Below are 18,959 nucleotides of genomic sequence, written 5' to 3'. Positions count from 1 at the left end.
TCGCGCAGCTTCGCGGGAGACAACATCCATACTATTTGGAAATAAAACCTACAGGTTATGTAATGTCCCCCACATATATAATTCTTCATCATCAACTTAAAAATGGTCATTTGAAAGTATTTGATCCAGCCCCAAGTATGAGCGGAACTGTCTATTGCCTTCTACAATGATCCACGGACCTATATTAGCGACGGACCGGAAGCAGCATGGACTGAGGATTTCGGTTTCTGCATCATGTAAGTTGAATGAACTTTCTGTATATCCTTAGATATATATAATGATAAAGAACAAGCATGCTAAAAATGTGTGGGACAAGTGTACCTTTTATGGCAGTTCATGTCTCTTCCCTATTAGTAGCTATCTATCCACTCTCATTGCAACTAATGTAGCGAGCTGGCGGGGCATGACCGTAACATCAGTAGTAGAGATTACAATGTAACGTTAGCAAGCCATTTACACATGGTTATAATGCGATACAAATGATCTTTGTGGAGACCATGTAGCTAGCTAACCACACTATACATAGTTCAAGCAGCAGGCGGTAGGCTAACGTTACTATTATTATCTTAGATTTAGGTATTTGAATAATGATACTATATCTAGATAACGTTACCCACTGGGACAGCTACCCAAATATGACAGGTGTGACTATAGAATAAAGACAATTGTGTCCATGTAACTTGCTGGCTGTTAGTCAGGATTAAAGCTCTAACTAATCCTCATCGCATCATCTTGAGAGGAAGTCAATTTGATACTATTTCTTACAGTCTGTCTGTCCACTTTACTGCCATAAAGTACGTCCAGCAAACAGAGGGGATGTTGAGAAACGGAGCAGCACAGGTAAGTGTGCAACACACCTACTCCAGCTGTTCCCCCTTAATCGCAACTCTACTGTACTTTTGTGGCTGTGACTCCTTGGCTGATTGTAGTGTAATGCGTCTTTATGCCTCTTCCCTGCAGGTTTTCAGACAGCTGGTTAGACACCAGTCTACAGACACCAGCCTGATCCTGGAGAGATGTGAGTATAGACTGTCAGGGCACTTTCTCAGGTTTCTCCTCTATTGATCACAAACAATCCAGACCAGCTGATGTCTGTCCGCTCCTCTTTCTTCCCCCATAGCTTTGACGTGTGCACTCCTTAATGTCTTCCCCTGTGGCTTTGACATGTGTGCACCCCCTCCTCCACCCCACAGCGATTAACCGTGTCCAGCTGCTGGGCCGCGTGGGGCAGGACCCTGTCATGAGACAGGTGGAGGGACGGAACCCCGTCACCATTTTCTCCATGGCAACCAACGAGATGTGGCGCTCCGGGGACGTGGAGACGTCTCCCGCAGGAGATGTCAGCCAGAAGACGACGTGGCATCGTGTGTCAATCTTCAAGCCTGGTCTGAGGGATGTGGCCTACCAGTATGTCAAGAAAGGGTATGTTCTTCACTCTGTGTCACCCTGTATACTGTGGGTTGTCAATTTCTCAGGCTGTTTCTGTTTTTCTGGGGACTAGGAGCCTGATAAGTAAATATTTTTCAGTCTTATCTACTTAGAAGTGTCTTTGCCGTAAACATACAGGTGATAACTGGTCTTATAACAATCTGCAGAAAACGTTATATCAGTAACACATTCCTTGGTTCTGTGTGCCTCCGCTCTAGGTCGAGGGTTCTGGTGGAGGGGAAGTTGGATTACGGGGAATACGTAGACAAGAACAACGTCAGACGCCAGGCTACTACCATCATTGCAGGTGAGAGAGGAGAACACCCACTCAAACACATTTCACATTCACAGAAATTATATTTTCATAACAATTAAAAAATTTGATTATTTTCCCTTCTACAGACAATATTGTATTCTTAAGCGACAACATTCGAGGGAGGGACCAATGAAGGAAGTGGCACTCTTCATCTAGGAGGAAGACTGGAGCTCTTTCTGTGTAGCTACTCTAGTGTCTATATATCAACTGACTGTTGGAGCTGTGTGCCTGCTATCTAAATGGGACAGAACACAGAGTAAAACCTCTCTTGACTGTAGAGTGAGTGTTGTTGGAACGGGTATAAACCCAAGTTTGGGGATAACCTGCAGTTATGGAATGTTTGCTCACGAGTATAATTAATTGGCTGATGACCTGGATGGAATCATGTGATCCTTCCTTAACCCATAGGAGGTACCATCCAATTGACTACTTCAAAATGGTCAATGTCCTCAATGGCACTGCCCATGCTAAAACATGCTTATGAGTATTAAAGTACTCTATCATTCTCTGCGTGCACCAGGGTATACCTAAACATGTGGTTACACGTGTGTATTTTAGCCACCAAAATTGTTGTTACTAATCTTAGTTTACGCTCATTTGTGGTATTATTGGTGGAGTACAACTAATGGAACTGCAGTTCAATGCAGGATGAAAAGGATCATGCCTTAAAGGTGAGGACTTATGCTTGTTTTCCCAGAGAAGCCAAATCACAGATGAGAGAAATAAATGGGTGATGTGTGACTGACATAAGGCTGAACCCAAAACTATGACTGTGCCAGTTTCATATTGAATGTTATACCACCTGTTTTCTTCTAAGCATGTCTTTCTGTTCTATTTCAAAGATAGTTTGAAACTTGTAACTATTTGTTTATTTTCGGTTTCATTCCACTTTAAAAATAATTTTTTTTTTCCCTTCCGGAAATCACCAGATTCTCACCTCCATTCTGTCTGGGCAAATGTTGTACGCATGTTGTTTTAATGTACTTGTATGTATCATGTAGAATATACATTTTTTTTCCCCAGAACTTTTGCCTTTCTCTTAATTTCAATATCCACACATTAGTGGAATAATTTCATGTTTCTTCGCAGAATGTCCTCTTTGACCTGTTCCTTGGCAGACCACTCTAGAGTTGCGGTTGAAGTTATTGCAGCATAAAGTTGGCTATTCAAGCGTTTTTTTTTTGAGGCTTTAACTTGATTGGTTGATTTGCATTTCCGGGGAGGCAGTGTTTAAGAACGAAGAATTCTTGTCTTTCTCTGATTTGTTACAAAAAAATAACGTTGATATTATTTAATTGGCTTATTCGCTTGCCAATCAAAGACTCGGGCTCAAAGCCTTTGGATTGGTCGCGGACCCTGTTCAATCACAGACGGTCTGAATAGAAGGACTCGTTTGATTGGTTTTGACGCAGATGGACAGGAGCAGGTCTTTCTCAGTTGTAAAATTCCCTATTAATTTCTGACCGAAATTATTGCGAAGTGTTCATGCGAACAGTCTCCATATACATTGTAGGTGTTGCGCTAAATGTACATCCATTGTAATGTATGTTGCCATTTATCGTGAGATGCAAACACTGTAGGGTTTTTAGTCTGATTAGATGTCGCTACTCTTCTCCCTGCCCCCACCCGCATTCCTGCCTGTCTGGTCTGCTCTGGACGTGGGTAGCAAACTTCATCAAGGAATACGAGGAAGAAAAAGTCCATACAAACTCTGTGCCAAGAAAATAAACAATACCCAACACGGGGCAGCCTTGCTCTATTCTTCACCCTTTTTTAAATATTGTAATTCGGGGACAACCGTTTTGTTGGCAGCACTACTGCGTGTATTACGTCGTTGTAGCGACATCAATTTAACTACGTTTCTTCACTGAAGTTGTGCGTGGACGGAGTAAAAAGTAACATTCTGCGGTTGGAATCGCTGCAAGGTGGGTGAAGGAGTGTATTTGCTATCTGCGCTGCAAAGTATCATCAAGGGAACTGTCCTCATCTAACGACGCATTGTGAATCAGAGCGGTCGCATCGCCAAGGATGGAAATATTGGACAGTACTGAGTCCTTTTTACACTGGGATAGGAATCTCAGCGAGCTGTCGGAGCCTGGGGAAAACGAACACGTCTTATACAGCACAGTAAGTTACAGATAGGCAAATATTATAAACACTACGAACCGCTATGGCACTGCCACACTTGTCAATAGCACTTTTATTATTGATTACCATACCAAGGTTCTCGAGGTTTCACTGGGCTGATAGTGAATATATGCCATCCGTCAAATTCATCCGTTTTTTAATTTTTTTATTATATGATTTTCAATTGAGTCACTGCTGTTTTCAATGCAAACTATGATTAGCCTATTTATTGTCCTACTTAGACACCACACGAGTGAGCTCGGTCGATGGGCTAATTTATCAGTTATTTGGTTTGGGGTGACGGATAATGATGGATCCAGCTGGCTCAGAGTATGGGAACCAGACACACTAAACTGAGACTTTCTCCACTGTCTAGATTTGGTGTGACTGACGACATTTCCTTACTTCTTCCGCCAATGCCCTAGATTAGGGACACTAGCTGGAATCTTAAAACGTCAGTGAACCCACACCATGCCGCTTTTATTTCTGTGTATCGGGACCAAGTCAACCCTTCTGCCGTCTGTCTACACATTCCCAGTTCCAATGTTCTCGAACTCCAGCATGCACATTGCACTGTAACATAACTCAGCAAAGCCATTGTTATTAACTCACAGCAGAGGGAACTGTGTCCACAGACCTGCAGATCCATGCAGCCTGTGGGAAAAGTAAATCCACAGGCCATGTGAGAAGAAACTGTACAACCTCTGTGTGAGAGAGTGAGTAGCAGGCTGTGTGTGTGAGCGGAGGAGAGGTTGATATTCTCAGATGGCACGAGAACAGAGCAGTGTCTTTGTTCAAGTCGTCCATGCCCCCCCCCCCCCCATTCCTTGGGTTTGAAGCCTACACACACACACACACTCTCACTTTCTCTCCCCGGGGTTTGTTGACATGGCATTTCTCACAACAATGCAAACTGTTCTCAGCTGCAGAGCTGAGCTCTCACCTCCCCTGGTACTGATTGGTATGTATGTGTGTGTACTCTTGAGACTCCCATCTGGATCTCCCATCAGGGAGAAGGGCACATCTCTCTGCAACTCCCTCCCACTGAGTACAAACCGACGTTGAATCAACATTATCAAGACTGGCCGTTGAACAGACGTCTGGGCTTTACATTGAAATAGAATGAGTCGTTTTATGTCATTCTACTTCTATGGATTCGCGAGGACGGAATTCAATCCAATCACGCCGTGTCTGCAGTTGCACCCTTTTAAAGGCAACGCGCCACATTCGAGGAGGCCGCAGATGTCAGCTCAATCCCGGACTAATTCCATTTGCACAGTGCTCTCTTCGCTACTCGTGCCTCATGCAGGTCTACGTAGCTCTTGTTTCTCAACACGATAACGCAGCTAGTCTTTTTTTGAGGTGGCGTCATCACATCTCCTCTCCACAACGACCTATCCACACCACTCACACCCCGTTCAGAGAAACCCCATCCGCTCTTCATAGACGACTGCTCGGAGATAGTCAGTCTGAAGGACAGTCACACACAGCGGTTATTTCTATTACATGTTTGTCTTATATACCCAGGGCCGATCAGTCCTTAGAGAAACAACAGCATGACATTTGCCCGTAGCGAAGGCAACATAATGGAACGGCAGTTGGCTGACTTTTGGCAGAAAAGCTCATTCAGACTTGATGACAGACACTGATGTGGTTTTTGCTGCCAGAGGAGATCTCAAGGGAAAAAATATCTCTGCCCAAATATTTACGAAGAGCTAGAAGTCCGGTTTTTCGCAAACATCTAGAATGTGTCGCTGTTCGTGGTCATGCACCTGGGGCCTGTTTTTTTGTCTTATTCGTCAAATCCCGTGGTTTACCCTGCCTATTATCAGACAGCTGCAGTATTGCTTTGTTTCTATCCTACATTTTCCAGACATGATTCATCTCCTCCCGTCTACGCACAAACACCATTTAAGTTCTGCGTTACAGCCTACCAACCGTTCTATATATACTAATCAAGTCGCAGTCTTGTGTGACGATCAAAGGAGGAACTCCCTAGGATCCTAGTCATAAATCTATGGGTTTATAATACTCTGTCATTTACCATCCCTGTGTGTACTTTCCTGAGAGCAGTTTGAAGTGAAGTTCCGATTGTTGCCCTCACCGTTCTTTCACAGCCCTACTGTGGAACTTACATTCTCCACTTTTTTATGGCTTTTATTAGTCGTAGATATGCTAACTATGCGTCCTCTCTCAGACACTATCACTATCACGCTGTCAGCCTTGCACTTCTCTCTCTGTAAAGGTTGGACCAAAGGGTATTTATTGCTGTTTTGCAGCCTTGTAAGGCACAGTGTGTGTTGATGATGATGATGAAATTCCAAAGTTGTCTTGTCTATGGAGTCTCGTCCCTGAATCTGCCGAGCGACAGATCGAGAACATTGTTTTGTCGCTACACTCCTAGAAAAAGTGGGTTCCAAAAGGGTTCTTCTTAAGATAACCCTTTTTGGTTCCATGTAGAACTCTCTGTGGAAAGGGTTCTACGTAGAAGCCAAAATGTTTCTTCCTGGAACCAGAAGGCTTCTACCTGGAACCGAAAAGGGTTCTTCAAAGGGTTCTCCAATGGGGACTGCCGAAGAACCCTTTTAGGTTCTAGATAGCACGCAGACTGTACTGTTAGAGCTGCTGAAGAGAACAGAGAAGGCGTCTTTGGTGAACGAGCCTATCACGACTGAGTCAGTGAGGTCACAGCGGTGATTTAGCTCGGGAAAGTCCATTAACAGCTCTGCTAGTTCAGCTCAGCCTGCCTAGGCATTTGGATGACAGGAAGTCCGAGGTCTAAGATTCATAAATCTGAAGCCACCGGCCCACAGGAGAACGTCTGTATGCCCAAAACCAACACGTCTGCCGCTGTGTTTGTTCTGTCCATATTTAGAACGAGTGAGAGCTACAGGAGAGGCCAGGGAGCAGAGATAGGCCTGAGTGGACAGATTGTACCTCCTATGTGTCTGACTGGTAACAATACTTTCTAGATGTGTCTTGTGTAGTATATTAACACGTGGACATATTCAGAAACCATTATGTCTAGGAGTGTTCAGTGGAAACGCTACGACTGGTTTAAACTGATCTCAGTGTTGTGGAGCGGAACCAGAGGCGGCAGGATCACCCTGACCTGCAGGTTTGGTTATCCTACTCCAGGTTACTGAAACCTCCCCTGTGGTGTCATGCAAATATTTTCTCTCTGAGAAAGTTGGTCGCCAGAGGACATATCAACTCAAATTGAATGAAAAATCCCTTCTGACATCAGCTGAAAACCCAGCCTAAAACCTCAAACAGCAAGCAATGCAGGTTAGAAGCACAGTGGCTAGGAAAAAGCCCTAGAAAGGCCAGAACCTAGGAAGAAACCTAGAGAGGAACCAGGCTATGAGGGGTGGCCAGTCCTCTTCTGGCTGTGCCGGGTGGAGATTATAACAGAACATGGCCAAGATGTTCAAATGTTCATAAATGATCAGCAGGGTCAGAAAAGAATGATACAGTGCAGTACATCAATCAGCTCAGAGGTGTATTAGGAGGGGGTAGGTGGAGGGTACGGTTGGCAGTCTTACTTTAATAGAGCCCTCTTTCTTTCTCTCTCAGTACTGTATATGCCGGTTGGACATGCCTATGAAGGAAAGGGCGCACACTCACGCACACACGCACACACGGCTAGTCAAACAGAGCGGGCTCTCTCATGCTGTGTGTGTGTGTACAGAGTGATGCCTGTTCTCCACTGGGGCAGGGCAGCCTGATCCTGTGTGGCCCGTCATAACATGCCCCCCCCCCCTCTTTCTCTCTCTCTCTCTCTCCGCCAGGCTGAAAGGGCCGTCTGTGTGACGTCTGCTGGGAGGGAGGGTCACAGTCTGGGACACACACACACACACACACGGCACACGTGTGAATGCAAGCACACACATACACACTCACATACAAGGCCACATTCACTCACTGCCCTAACCTTATTCTATTCAATATCAACTCCTTCATTTCAGGAGAGGATCATTTCCGTGGGAGAGGACGTGCACTGATTTGGTGGTGTGTGTGTGTGTGTGTGTGTGTGTGTGTGTGTGTGTGTGTGTGTGTGTGTGTGTGTGTGTGTGTGTGTGAGAAACATTCACATGAAAGGGAGTGTGTTAAGTACCGTGTCCTTTGCATATATTAGACAGCCAATCAATCAGATTTGTATGTGATGATGATGTGCTTTGAAGTGTGCGGTATTTGTTTGTCCCTGTTCCAGCCCTACCCCTGTGTCATTCCCCAGCTCTTTCTTCCCTCCCACTGCATGTCACTGTCAGTCATTACTGTCAGTCATTCCTCCCAGGCATGTAGGTGCTTTGATCATCAGCAACAAATCATATTCCTCTCCAGCAGATATTTAGATCCAGTATCATTCATGTCGTGTTGCTATTCTGTTTTATACAACAGGTGGTTCTAATCCTGAATGCTGATTGGTTAAAACCGCATTCCAGCCGGTGTCTATTCCACAAGATCCCACCGGCTAAATCTATGACGTTAAAATGCCTATTTACTCTGTTCCATCTGACTGCGCAATCCACTGTCTCATCAGCCCAGCCAGGCAATTTATCAACCTGATCTCCACTATAAAAAGCATCTAGGCATTATCTCACATTTCTTTTAGACTAACATTTTGTTTTCAACAGCAGAGATTTGTATAAACCTTACGGTCTGTCTCTCCGACATTTTCACCATTGTTTCAATATTCAAATTCGATTTCCAGATGTCCCATCGTAATGAACGTGTCGGGGTGAGACAGACAGGAAGGCAACTTTTCTCAGCCAGTCGAAATCATGAATCGGCATCATTTTTATGGATATACAGTACCAGTCAAAAGATTGGACACACCTACTCATTCCAGGATTTTTCTTTATTTCAAACGCATTAAGAAGAAAATGGTTGAGAGAATGCCAAGCGTGTGCAAAGCTGTCATCAAGGCGAAGGGTGGCTACTTTGAAGAATCTCAAATATAAAATAGATTTTAATTTGTTAAACACTTTTTTTTTGTTACGACATGATTCCAAATGTGTTATTTCATAGTTGTGATGTCTTCACTATTACTCTACAATGTAGAAAATGAAGAAAAACCCTTGAATGAGTAGGTTTGTCCAAACATTCGATTGAAGAAGAAGAAGAACTAAGAACTATCAATAGAAAACAGGTAAAACGAAAGGAAGTGCAGCTAGTTTGCAGTCTTTCCAGTTTCAGTTTGATGTGATTGTGTTAGCTGTGTTGTAGGTTAGCTTGTCTGAACAAGTGTCCTAACGAGAGAGCACATTTTTTCTGCCAGGTGAAATCGTGCCTCATTAGCTCATTGTTATGGATGTATCCAAATAAATGTCACTAGAAAACAGCTTAAACAACTGCAGCTACTTTGCTGTTATTCTGTCTGCACTGTTTGACGTGACTGTAAGTTAGTCGTAGTTGGCTAGCTAGCAAGCATGGGATAACAACGTTGCCAGCCAGTATGGCAATGGAACATTTAGAACGAACGACTGGGTCTCGTCCATAGATACAGAACAAAAAGACTGAACTGGGTTCAGTCTTTTTGGACTGGGTCGCGTCTCTGGTAACCGAACCAACAGAACGAACGACCAGCCGGCTTGGGTAGCAACCTTAGATTTGTGTCGGGACTATATCTTGTGGAAGGACGAAAAAGTATGAATAAATTAATCAAAATAACCTTTTATAATATAAATATGTCAATCATTATTTGAATATGCTGGTAACCCATTGTATAAATGTGATAAAGCCCTCGAAGCCGAGGTTTGGAGGACATATTGACCTGGTTCGACTTCGTCTCGGGCCTAACAACAACACCCGTCACTTAAATAAGCTCAAGGGTGAGGTGCTTTACTTGATATTCTGGTTCTTTAGACAAAAGGAAACATTTGCAATACTCAAACAATAACAATAACAGATTGGAAAGATAACCTCTGAAAAATGAGGGGTCTTCTACTTCCTGGCTTATGGTGTTGTGTTGCATGCCTCTTCCTCATACTTCATCAATCCTTATTGAAGGGAAACCATCTTTGATACTGGAAGGTACCTGTACCATGCTCAACATCCTGTCACGTAACCATGGCAATGGCTGCTCTATAACCATGTCTGCTTTGGAAATGGCACCCTTTCCCTTTTCTAGTGCACTACTCTTGACCAGGGTGTCTCCAACCCCTCCCACTGTGAAGTCTTCCTCCACACTCCGTTGAGCTTTTCTTCTGTTCTGAAGCCGGACATTCGTAGTTGCTGTAGGGTTGTAATTAGTGTGTGTGAGAGGGGTCATTACTCCGAACCCACAGCAGCTAGCTTCCACGCTCTACAGCACAGCTACATTTACACTCACCCTTTCTTTCCCTCGCTTGAGGCCCCGGTTAGCTGTTAACTGGTACTGTGTGTGTGTGTGTGTGTGTGTGTACTGGGTGTTGGCTATGTTTCTTTTTAGAGTAGGGCATGGTGTCCCAGCCCTAAACGGGGAGAGGAGCCAAATCAACAGTAGCCTAGTAAGGATATAGTTTGACCTAGTAATCAGAGTTCTACAACACGATCCAGTGACTCTCTGTACTCATATTTCCCTGCTCTCTGTGTCGCCTTACCACTGATATCTGTGCAGCCCTACATTCACCGACGAAGCTGTTTAGGAGAGCGGCAGACATTTTGTCAGGGCTCAGTGGTTTGTGTTTTAAAAGTCGTTTTTTTTTTCTTTTCTCACCTGGAACCCATTTCCTGTTCACAAGTTTTAACTCCATGTCCTCCGTCCCTTCCATCTCTCTCACCTGCTCACTTTTTAACCCTTTAACGTACTGCTTCCTCTATCCTTCCTCCTTTTCCTCCTCTTGACCCTCGGGGGAGGGTGGGGGAAGGGACAGTCAAGGATGAACATGCCTGCTCCTGCCCCATAGTCTAAACACAGCTCCTTCACCTCTCTGATGCCTCTCTCTCCCTGCGTTTTTCACGTTGACATCATTTTCCTATTAGACGATGTTATTCAGAGAGACATGTAATTGAGTGCTTTCAGAACAACTTAATAAATGCATGGTTGAACAAGTTGTTTCTCTCAGCAGGCTTGTAAAGCCTTTCACTGGACGCCCTTTATGTTGAAGGGGACTGTGACTCAATGGAACCAAACCCACTACACTCGCACAGAGAGAACGCTTGATCAACAGTTGAAGGACGTCAGTGGGGCAGAGTGACTGCATGGCCGGTCACTGTGTCAGAACAGGCCTGGAAAAAGTGAAATGTCACTGAAGCGGGGTGTGCGAGTTCTGGACTCAATTAAGCTGCCTTGGTAGGAAACCATGGGAGGCGGGAAGAGAAAGAGAGAGGGAGAGTTTTCCAGACACTAGTCATCTTCCACACTCTTGTATCTCTCTCTCTCTCCCTCCCTCCCTCCCTCCCTCCCTCCCTCCCTCCCTCCCTCCCTCCCTCCCTCTTTCCATTTCAGATCTTTGCTGCTTAGTCTGACTGTCAAGGGTGTGTGTGTGTCTGTTAACACTGTGAGTCACTGTCTGAACTCTGACCCCGAGGATGTTCAACTCACGAGCTCAACGGTCAGTCATTAAGACGATCTGAAATTCATCACCAACAAATATACATTTTCACTACTTTCATCCACATTTTTTAGGCTAGTTTTTAAAGTCTTCTTTTCCAGATCCAACTGCCCTCCCCAACCACATAGGATACACACTTTCCCATAAAGTGAATTGCTTTTCAAAGTAGTGCACTATATGGGCAATAGGGTGTCACTCACAGGAGGCGGTGAGAGGAGGACGGATCATAAGACATTTTGGAATGGAGTGAATAGACAACTACAAATACCTAGGTGTCTGGTTAGACTGTAAACTCTCCTTCCAGACTCACATCAAACATCTCCAATCCAAAGTTACATCTAGAATTGGCTTCCTATTTCGCAACAAAGCATCCTTCACTCATGCTGCCAAACATACCCTTGTAAAACTGTAGCCTCCAACAATCTACTCAATCTAATAGCCTCCAACAATCTAATCAATAAATTGGATGCAGTCTGTCACAGTGCCATCCGTTTTGTCACCAAAGCCCCATATACTACCCACCACTGCGACCTCTACGCTCTCGTTGGCTGGCCCTCGCTTCATACTCGTGGCCAAACCCACTGGCTCCATGTCATCTACAAGACCCTGCTAGGTAAAGTCCCCCTTATCTCAGCTCGCTGGTCACCATAGCATCACCCACCTGTAGCACACGCTCCAGCAGGTATATCTCTGGTCACCCCCAAAACCAATTTTTCCTTTGGCCGCCTCTCCTTTCAGTTCTCTGCTGCCAATGACTGGAACAAACTACAAAAATCTGGAAACTGGAAACACTTATTTCCCTCACTAGCTTTAAGCACCAGCTGTCAGAGCAGCACCTGTACTGACAGCTGGTGCTTACTGCACCTGTACATAGCCCATCTATAATTTAGCCCAAACAACTACCTCATCCCCTACTGTATTTATTTTGCTCCTTTGCACCCCATTATTTCTATCTTTACTTTGCACATTCTTCCACTGCAAATCTACCATTCCAGTGTTTTTACTTGCTATATTGTATTTACTTTGCCACCATGGCCTTTTTTTGCCTTTACCTCCCTTATCTCACCTCACTTGCTCACATTGTATATAGACTTATTTTTCTACTGTATTATTGACTGTATGTTTGTTTTACTCCATGTGTAACTCTGTGTTGTTGTATGTGTCAAACTGCTTTGCTTTGTCTTGGCCAGGTCGCAATTGTAAATGAGAACTTGCCTACCTGGTTAAATAAAGGTGAAATAAAATAAATCCAATAAAATAGATTGGTATCAAACACATGGAAGCCACGTGTTTGATTCCATTAATTCCATTCCATCATTTCAATGAAGGCGCCACCAGCCGCCTGTGGTGTCAATGTACCCTTCAGTAATGTAATTTAGCCTAGTCCTTTGTCATGCAGTAGTTTCCTTCTCACTTCACACGACTGCTTCTAGTGATTATCTTCTGAAACACACAGTGTGTGGAGAGTCAACACATCACACTGGTTTAACGTCACACCCACTGGTAGTAGTATCCTGGAATGACAGACAACCCCCTACCCCACTCCACCTAATCCTATCCAATCAGTGGGTCTCATCGGTCATTCTGACCCCTGACCCTTCACCCTGCCCAGAGGGGGAGAACTGGGTCACATAGCGGTCGTGTTTGGTCGAAATTAATGGTCACAACTTTTAAAAATGAAGAATACTGCATGAGGTTCAGTGTTCCGTTTAAAATAATTCTGTGGAGCATGACCATGGGATTGGATCGTAGCATTGCATTGGTCCAAAGGACAGGAACACAACCCTGGCTTCAGTTGGTCCCTTCAGTCCCAGCCCCCCCCTGTCTGAAACCCCACTAAACCCCCAGTCGGAGCCCTGTTTCTGGGCCTCTGTCCTGCCGTCAGCCCGTGATAACCCCCAAACGCAGCTGGAGCTCCAGGCCTGGAGTGTGTTCATTCCTGCTGGGAATAACACCAATATCAGCCAACCACAACAGTCAGAACAGGGCCTCAGTCTTTATCATAGTTGTTTTGAGTTGATCATTTGTTGAAGACACTCTGTCCTGCCTCCTATCTGAGCCATCAGTCTTCGGGGTTAGAGTTAGGAGGGACGTGCTGGCTGTGATGCAATGACTAATGCTACATGACTAGGTTGCACATGGAAGGGATCCAAGGGAAATGCACATGTGTGTGTGTGTGTGTGTGTGTGTGTCATTATCAGTGTGTCCGTTCACAAGAAAGAGTCCAGGGCAAGGTACAGCCTAATGCGCGCACACACACACAGACATGGTTTATATATATATATATATATATATATGTGTGTGTGTGAGAGAGTGTAATTTCTTCCTCTCTCTTTCAGTGCACATCTGTTTTTTTCAGGGGAAGGCATTGCGTCATCAATTCTGCCTCTTCCCTTCCCCCATGCTTAACCAACTTCCTCTCTTTGCCGAAGCACACTAAACACACACAAACACACACACATGTATGCCCTGGAGGGTCAGCAATTACAGAACACCAGAAAAATTATTTCAAACCCTTCTCATCCCTCTCGACTTCAATCAAATCAAATTGTATTTGTCACATACACCGAATACAACAGGTAGACCTTAACAATGAAATGCTGACCTACAAGCCCTTAGCCAACAATGCAGTTCAAGAAATAGAGTTAAGAAAATATTTACTAAATAAAATAAAAAGTAAAATGACAATAACGAGGCTATATACATGGGGTACCGGTACTGAGTCAATGTGCAGGCTTACAGGTTAGTTGAGCTAATTTGTACATACAAACTCAGCAAAAAAATAAACGTCCCTTTTTCAGGACCCTGTCTTTCAAAGATAATTCATAAAAATCCAAATAACTTCACAGATCTTCATTGTAAAGGGTTTACACACTGTTTCCCATGCTTGTTCAATGAACCATAAACAATTAATGAACTTGCACCTGTGGAACGGTCGTTGTAAGGCAGGTCCCCACCAGACATCACCGGCAACAACGTCGCCTATGTGCACAAACCAGACAGGACTGGCAAAAAGTGCTCTTCCTGACGAGTCGCGGTTTTGTTTCACCAGGGGTGATGGTCAGATTCACGTTTATCGTCGAAGGAACGAGTGTTACACCGAGGCCTGTACTCTGGAGCGGGATCGATTTGGAGGTGGAGCATCATGGTCTGGGGCGGTGTGTCACAGCATCATCGGACTGAGCTTGTTGTCATTGCAGGCAACCTCACCCTTCCTGCAGGCCCATCCTGACATGACCCTCCAGCAGGACAATGCCACCAGCCATACTGCTCGTTCTGTGCGTGATTTCCTGCAACACAGGAATGTCAGTGTTCTGCCATGTCCAGCGAAGAGCCTGGATCTCAATCCCATTGAGCACGTCTGGGACTTGTTGGATCGGAGGGTGAGGGCTAGGGCCATTCCCCCCAGAAATGTCCGGGAACTTGCAGGTGCCTTGGTGGAAGAGTGGGGTAACATCTCGCAGCTGGTGGCCACACCAGATACTGACTGTTATTTTTGATTTTGACCCCCCCTTTGTTCAGGGACACACTATTCAATTTTCTGTTAGTCACATGTCTATGGAACTTGTTCAGTTTATGTCTCAGTTGTTGAATCTTGTTATGTTCATACAAATATTTACACATGTTAAGTTTGCTGAAATAAACGCAGTTGACAGTGAGAGAACGTTTTTTGTTGTTGCTGAGTTTAGGTAGCGGTAAAGTGACTATGCATAGATAATAAACAGCGGGTAGCAGCAGTGTAAAAGCAAAGGAGGGGGGGGGGGTCAATGTACATAATCCGGGTGGCCATTTTATTAATTGTTCAGCAGTCTTATGGCTTGGTGGTAGAAGCTTGGTGGTAGAAGCTGTTAATGAGCCTTTTGCAACTAGACTTGGCGCTCCGGTAATGCTTGCCCTACGGTAGCTGAGAGAACAGTTTATGACTTGGATAACGAGTCTTTGACAATTTTTTGGGCCTTCATCTGACACCGCCTAGTATATAGGTCCCGGGTGGCAAGAAACGTGGTCCCAGTGATGTACTGGGCCGTACGCAGTACCCTCTGTAGCGCCTTGTGGTCGGATGCCGAGCAGTTGCCATACCAGGTGGGGATGCAACCGGTCAGGATACTCTCGATGGTGCAGCTGTAGAACACTTTGAAGATCTGGGGACCCATGTCTCCTGTGGGGGAAAAGGTGTTGTCGTGCCCTTTCTTGGTGTGTTTGGAACATGATAGTTTGTTGATGTGGACGCCAAGGAACTTGAAACTCTCGACCCGCGGCACTACAGCCCCGTTGATGTTAATGGGGGCCTGTTTGGCCCTCCTTCTCCTGTAGTCCACGATCAGCTCTTTTGTCTTGTTCACATTGAGGGAGAGGTTGTTGTCCTGAAACCACACTGCCAGTTCTCTGACCTCCTCCCTATAGACTGTCTCATCATTGTTGGTGATCAGGCCTACCACTGTTGTGTTGTCAGCAAACTTAATGATGGTGTTGGAGTCGTGCTTGGCCACGCAGTCATGGGTGAACAGGGAGTACAGGAGAGACTAAGCAGACACCCCTGAGGGGCCCAAGTGTTGAGGATCAGCATGGCAGATGTGTTGTTGCCTACTGTTACCACTTGGGGGCGGTCCGTTAGGAAGTCTAGGATCCAGTTGCAGAGGGAGGTGTTTAGTTCCAGGGTCCTTAGCTTAGCAATGAGCTTTGTGGGCACTATGGTGTTGAGTGCTGAGCTCTAGTCAAAGAACAGCCTTCTCACATAGGTGTTCCTTTTGTCCAGGTGGGATGAGATTGCGTCGTCTGTGGATCTGTTGGGGCGGTATGCGAATTTGAGTGGGTCTAGGGCTTCTTGGTTGATGGAGTTGATGTGAGTCATGACCAGCCTCTCAAAGCACTTCATGGCTACCGACTTGAGTACTACGGGGCGGTAATCATTTAGTGGTGGTCTACTTGAAACATGTAGGTATTACAGGTTGAAAATGTCAGGGAAGTCACTTGCCAGGTGGTCCGCACGTGCTCTGAGTATACGTCCTGGTAATCCATCTGGCCCCGCGGCCTTGTGAATGTTGACCTATTTAAAGGTCTTGCTCACATCAGCTCCGGAGGGCGCGATCAAACAGTCATCCGGAACAGCTGGTGCTCTCATGCATGCTTCAGTGTTGCTTGCCTCGAAGCGAGCATAAAAGGCATTTAGCTCGTCTGGTAGGCTCGCGTCATAGGGCAGCTCGCGGCTGGGTTTCCCTTTTGTAGTCCATTTCAGAGCCGGTGTAGTAGGATTCAATCTTAGTCCTGTATTGAAGCTTTGCCTGTTTGATGATTCGTCTGAGTGCATAGCAGGATTTCTTATAACCGTCCGGATTAGTGTCGTGCTCCTTGAAAGCGGCAGCTCTAGCCTTTAGCTCGGTGCGGATGTTGCCTGTAATCCAACCGTAGCCCCGTAGGCCCTACTCTGTCGTGTGGGTATGTGGTTGTGCAGAAACCGTCCGTCTACCTGTTGGAGATGGAGTCAGAGAGTTAGGTTACAACCCCTCACCCAAACACCCCTAACAACACCTCATTACCTCACCCATCCCTCACCCCCACTCCCTCACCCCCACCCCAGCTCCCACCGTGCCAGGCCTGAGACAAAGAGTCATTCTCTCCCATCAGGAGCAACAGTAGCACCTCTGGACCAGAGGGAGCCCAACCCAATGACCCACATCCCCCTGCACGCCTAGGCCTCACACACCACCACAACCCCCTCCTCCATTTTATGTCCCTGAATAGCCAAGGTAATGACAGAGAGGGAGAGGGTTGTGGTTCAGTAGGCCTCCACAGAGTCTAACCTCTCCCTAGAGACCTCCAACACCATAGAAGACTGCCAGAGATCAATTCCTCTCCTCCCTTCTCCTCCTCTTCTTCCTCCTCCTCGTCTAAAGCTAGTCAACACCCAACAGTTTTCTCACCATAATCACTATCAGAATCATTATCTCACCAAACCATAACTGTCACACAACACATGACGACAAGGGACAAACATGGTAGATAGGGGTGTGTCTGTCAGTGGTCGTCCTGGTAAGGGTCCAGAGTTTCCTGTGTGACAATCGCTGGGGACGGCTGTTCTGTTGCTCGGAGACGTCAGCGTCAGTGTAAATTGTAAATTGTTGTCTGTTGGTTAGTGATTCGGTGTGACGTAGCCAGCAGTCCTTTCTCCTCTCTCCTCTCCCCTCACCTCTCTTCCAACTTGTCTCTCCTTCTCTCTCCTCTCTTTTCCCCTCCCCTTCCCCCTCTCTACCCTTCTCTCTTCTCCCCTACCCAAAGGCACAGGCCAGATGCAGGGCGAGACACTTTTTAAACACAGTTAACACGAGGCCCATTTTGTGTGTGTGTGTTAGTATTAACATACTGACTAAACACACACCAGGCCTGTTAGAGGATTGCAGAGAGGCATGCCTGAAATGATCTGAATTCCTTCTCCTTATATACACCCACATAACTCCTTATGGAGGGTTGGAGTTGTTTGTGTACTATTTAAATCATGTGTACAGGACTGAGTGTTTCCTATGGTGTTTTAGAGTATATAGAGCCATATAGGGAATTGACTAGTGTCTAACTCGGTATGTAACAGGATGTTTAGCGTGTAAGAGTCGGTTAAAGAGGTCACTCTGACTCTACTGGGGTAGGCCCTCTGGACAGACTAGCATTTGTATTGAGTTCCCTTCCAGCCGGACATGTAGAAAATGTTACAAGTGGGAAAAGAGCGGAAAGAACATTTCAATGGCGAGTGGTCAGTTTTGTCTCACTCCCTCAGCCTCCCTTTCTCTCTCTCTTGCTCTCTCTCGCGCTCTCTCTCGCACTCTCTCTCTCTGTCTTGGCCTGAATCAGACTGTAATTGAACCCACATGCCTGGCTTCCTGCCATCTCCACCCTTCTCTCCTTGCGCTCCCTGTCTCCTTGTGCTCCCTCTTTCTTTCTTTCTCTCTCTCTCTCTCTCTCCGTCCCCCTCTCCTTCTTACTCCTTTCACATTCTCCAGGGTGTTCATCACTTTTTCCGCCTGCTGTCTTCTCTTTTCCTATTTGCCATTCCACCCTTTCCCTCTGAATGTTGCTCTCTGTTTTCCAACTAGATGATACCCATGAAGTGTTTTCTCTGCCCACTCCCTGAGATGCTACCAAGACACGTTCTCCAGATGCTTCCTATCCCCTGCTGTAGCAGTTTAGAGACAGGCCCTGTCTGGCTAATGCTCCTATTGGCTCAAGTCTGTGAGTTCTGCCCGGAGACAGAACTGTAGTCTAGAGCAGGTGAAGGTTATTAGTTATGCATGCACTTTCAGGGAACTGATTTTTGGGTGGAATCAGGTAATTAACGTAACTGTTTGGCTTACTCAAGTGGTTTCCAGGATACTGCAATACAACCTGAACAGTTGGCTCCAAATCCTATGGAGTAATGCTTCTTAGCATTACTGTGAAATCTGTAGGCCTATTCGTTTTAATGATGTGCATACTTTAAATGTCGGGTGTTCTTCTTCTTAGTTTTCAACAGGAAGTTAAAGACTGCTGTTTTCTATCTAAGCAGCTGTGGAAGTTGTCGAGGT

The 18,959-nt window shown here is 45.6% G+C and overlaps 2 protein-coding genes across 4 annotated transcripts in view; both read left to right on the top strand.

Annotated features, from left to right (window-relative positions):
* Window positions 1-104: 104 nt before the first annotated feature.
* LOC110490261 (single-stranded DNA-binding protein, mitochondrial) lies at window positions 105-2,769 on the top strand. 3 transcript variants are annotated; one of them, XM_021563550.3, is made up of 6 exons: window positions 105-236; window positions 768-840; window positions 961-1,018; window positions 1,194-1,422; window positions 1,647-1,735; window positions 1,831-2,769. In XM_021563550.3, exons 2-6 carry the CDS (start codon window positions 817-819, stop codon window positions 1,875-1,877), a joined length of 447 nt encoding a protein of 148 aa, XP_021419225.1. In that variant the 5' UTR covers window positions 105-236; window positions 768-816; the 3' UTR covers window positions 1,878-2,769. The 3 variants fall into 3 exon arrangements, with proteins under 3 accessions (XP_021419225.1, XP_021419226.1, XP_021419224.1); XM_021563551.3 differs by having other exon boundaries at window positions 176-236; window positions 796-840; XM_021563549.3 differs by lacking the exons at window positions 105-236; window positions 768-840 and having other exon boundaries at window positions 934-1,018.
* A 333-nt stretch (window positions 2,770-3,102) lies between these two features.
* The window catches only part of creb3l2 (cAMP responsive element binding protein 3 like 2), a 28,222-nt gene continuing 12,365 nt past the window's right edge, over window positions 3,103-18,959 (top strand). The window contains exon 1 of the mRNA XM_021563548.3: window positions 3,103-3,871. Coding sequence (XP_021419223.3) covers window positions 3,773-3,871 — 99 coding nt within the window. The 5' untranslated portion in view covers window positions 3,103-3,772. The remainder of the gene's footprint in view (window positions 3,872-18,959) is intronic.

The sequence above is a fragment of the Oncorhynchus mykiss genome, chromosome 15 (genome assembly GCF_057628025.1).
Source record: "Oncorhynchus mykiss isolate SJ-2025 chromosome 15, ASM5762802v1, whole genome shotgun sequence".
NCBI classification, from domain to species: domain Eukaryota; kingdom Metazoa; phylum Chordata; class Actinopteri; order Salmoniformes; family Salmonidae; genus Oncorhynchus; species Oncorhynchus mykiss.
Note: the sequence above shows the minus strand (reverse complement) of the source record. Positions and strands in the feature narration are given on the sequence as shown.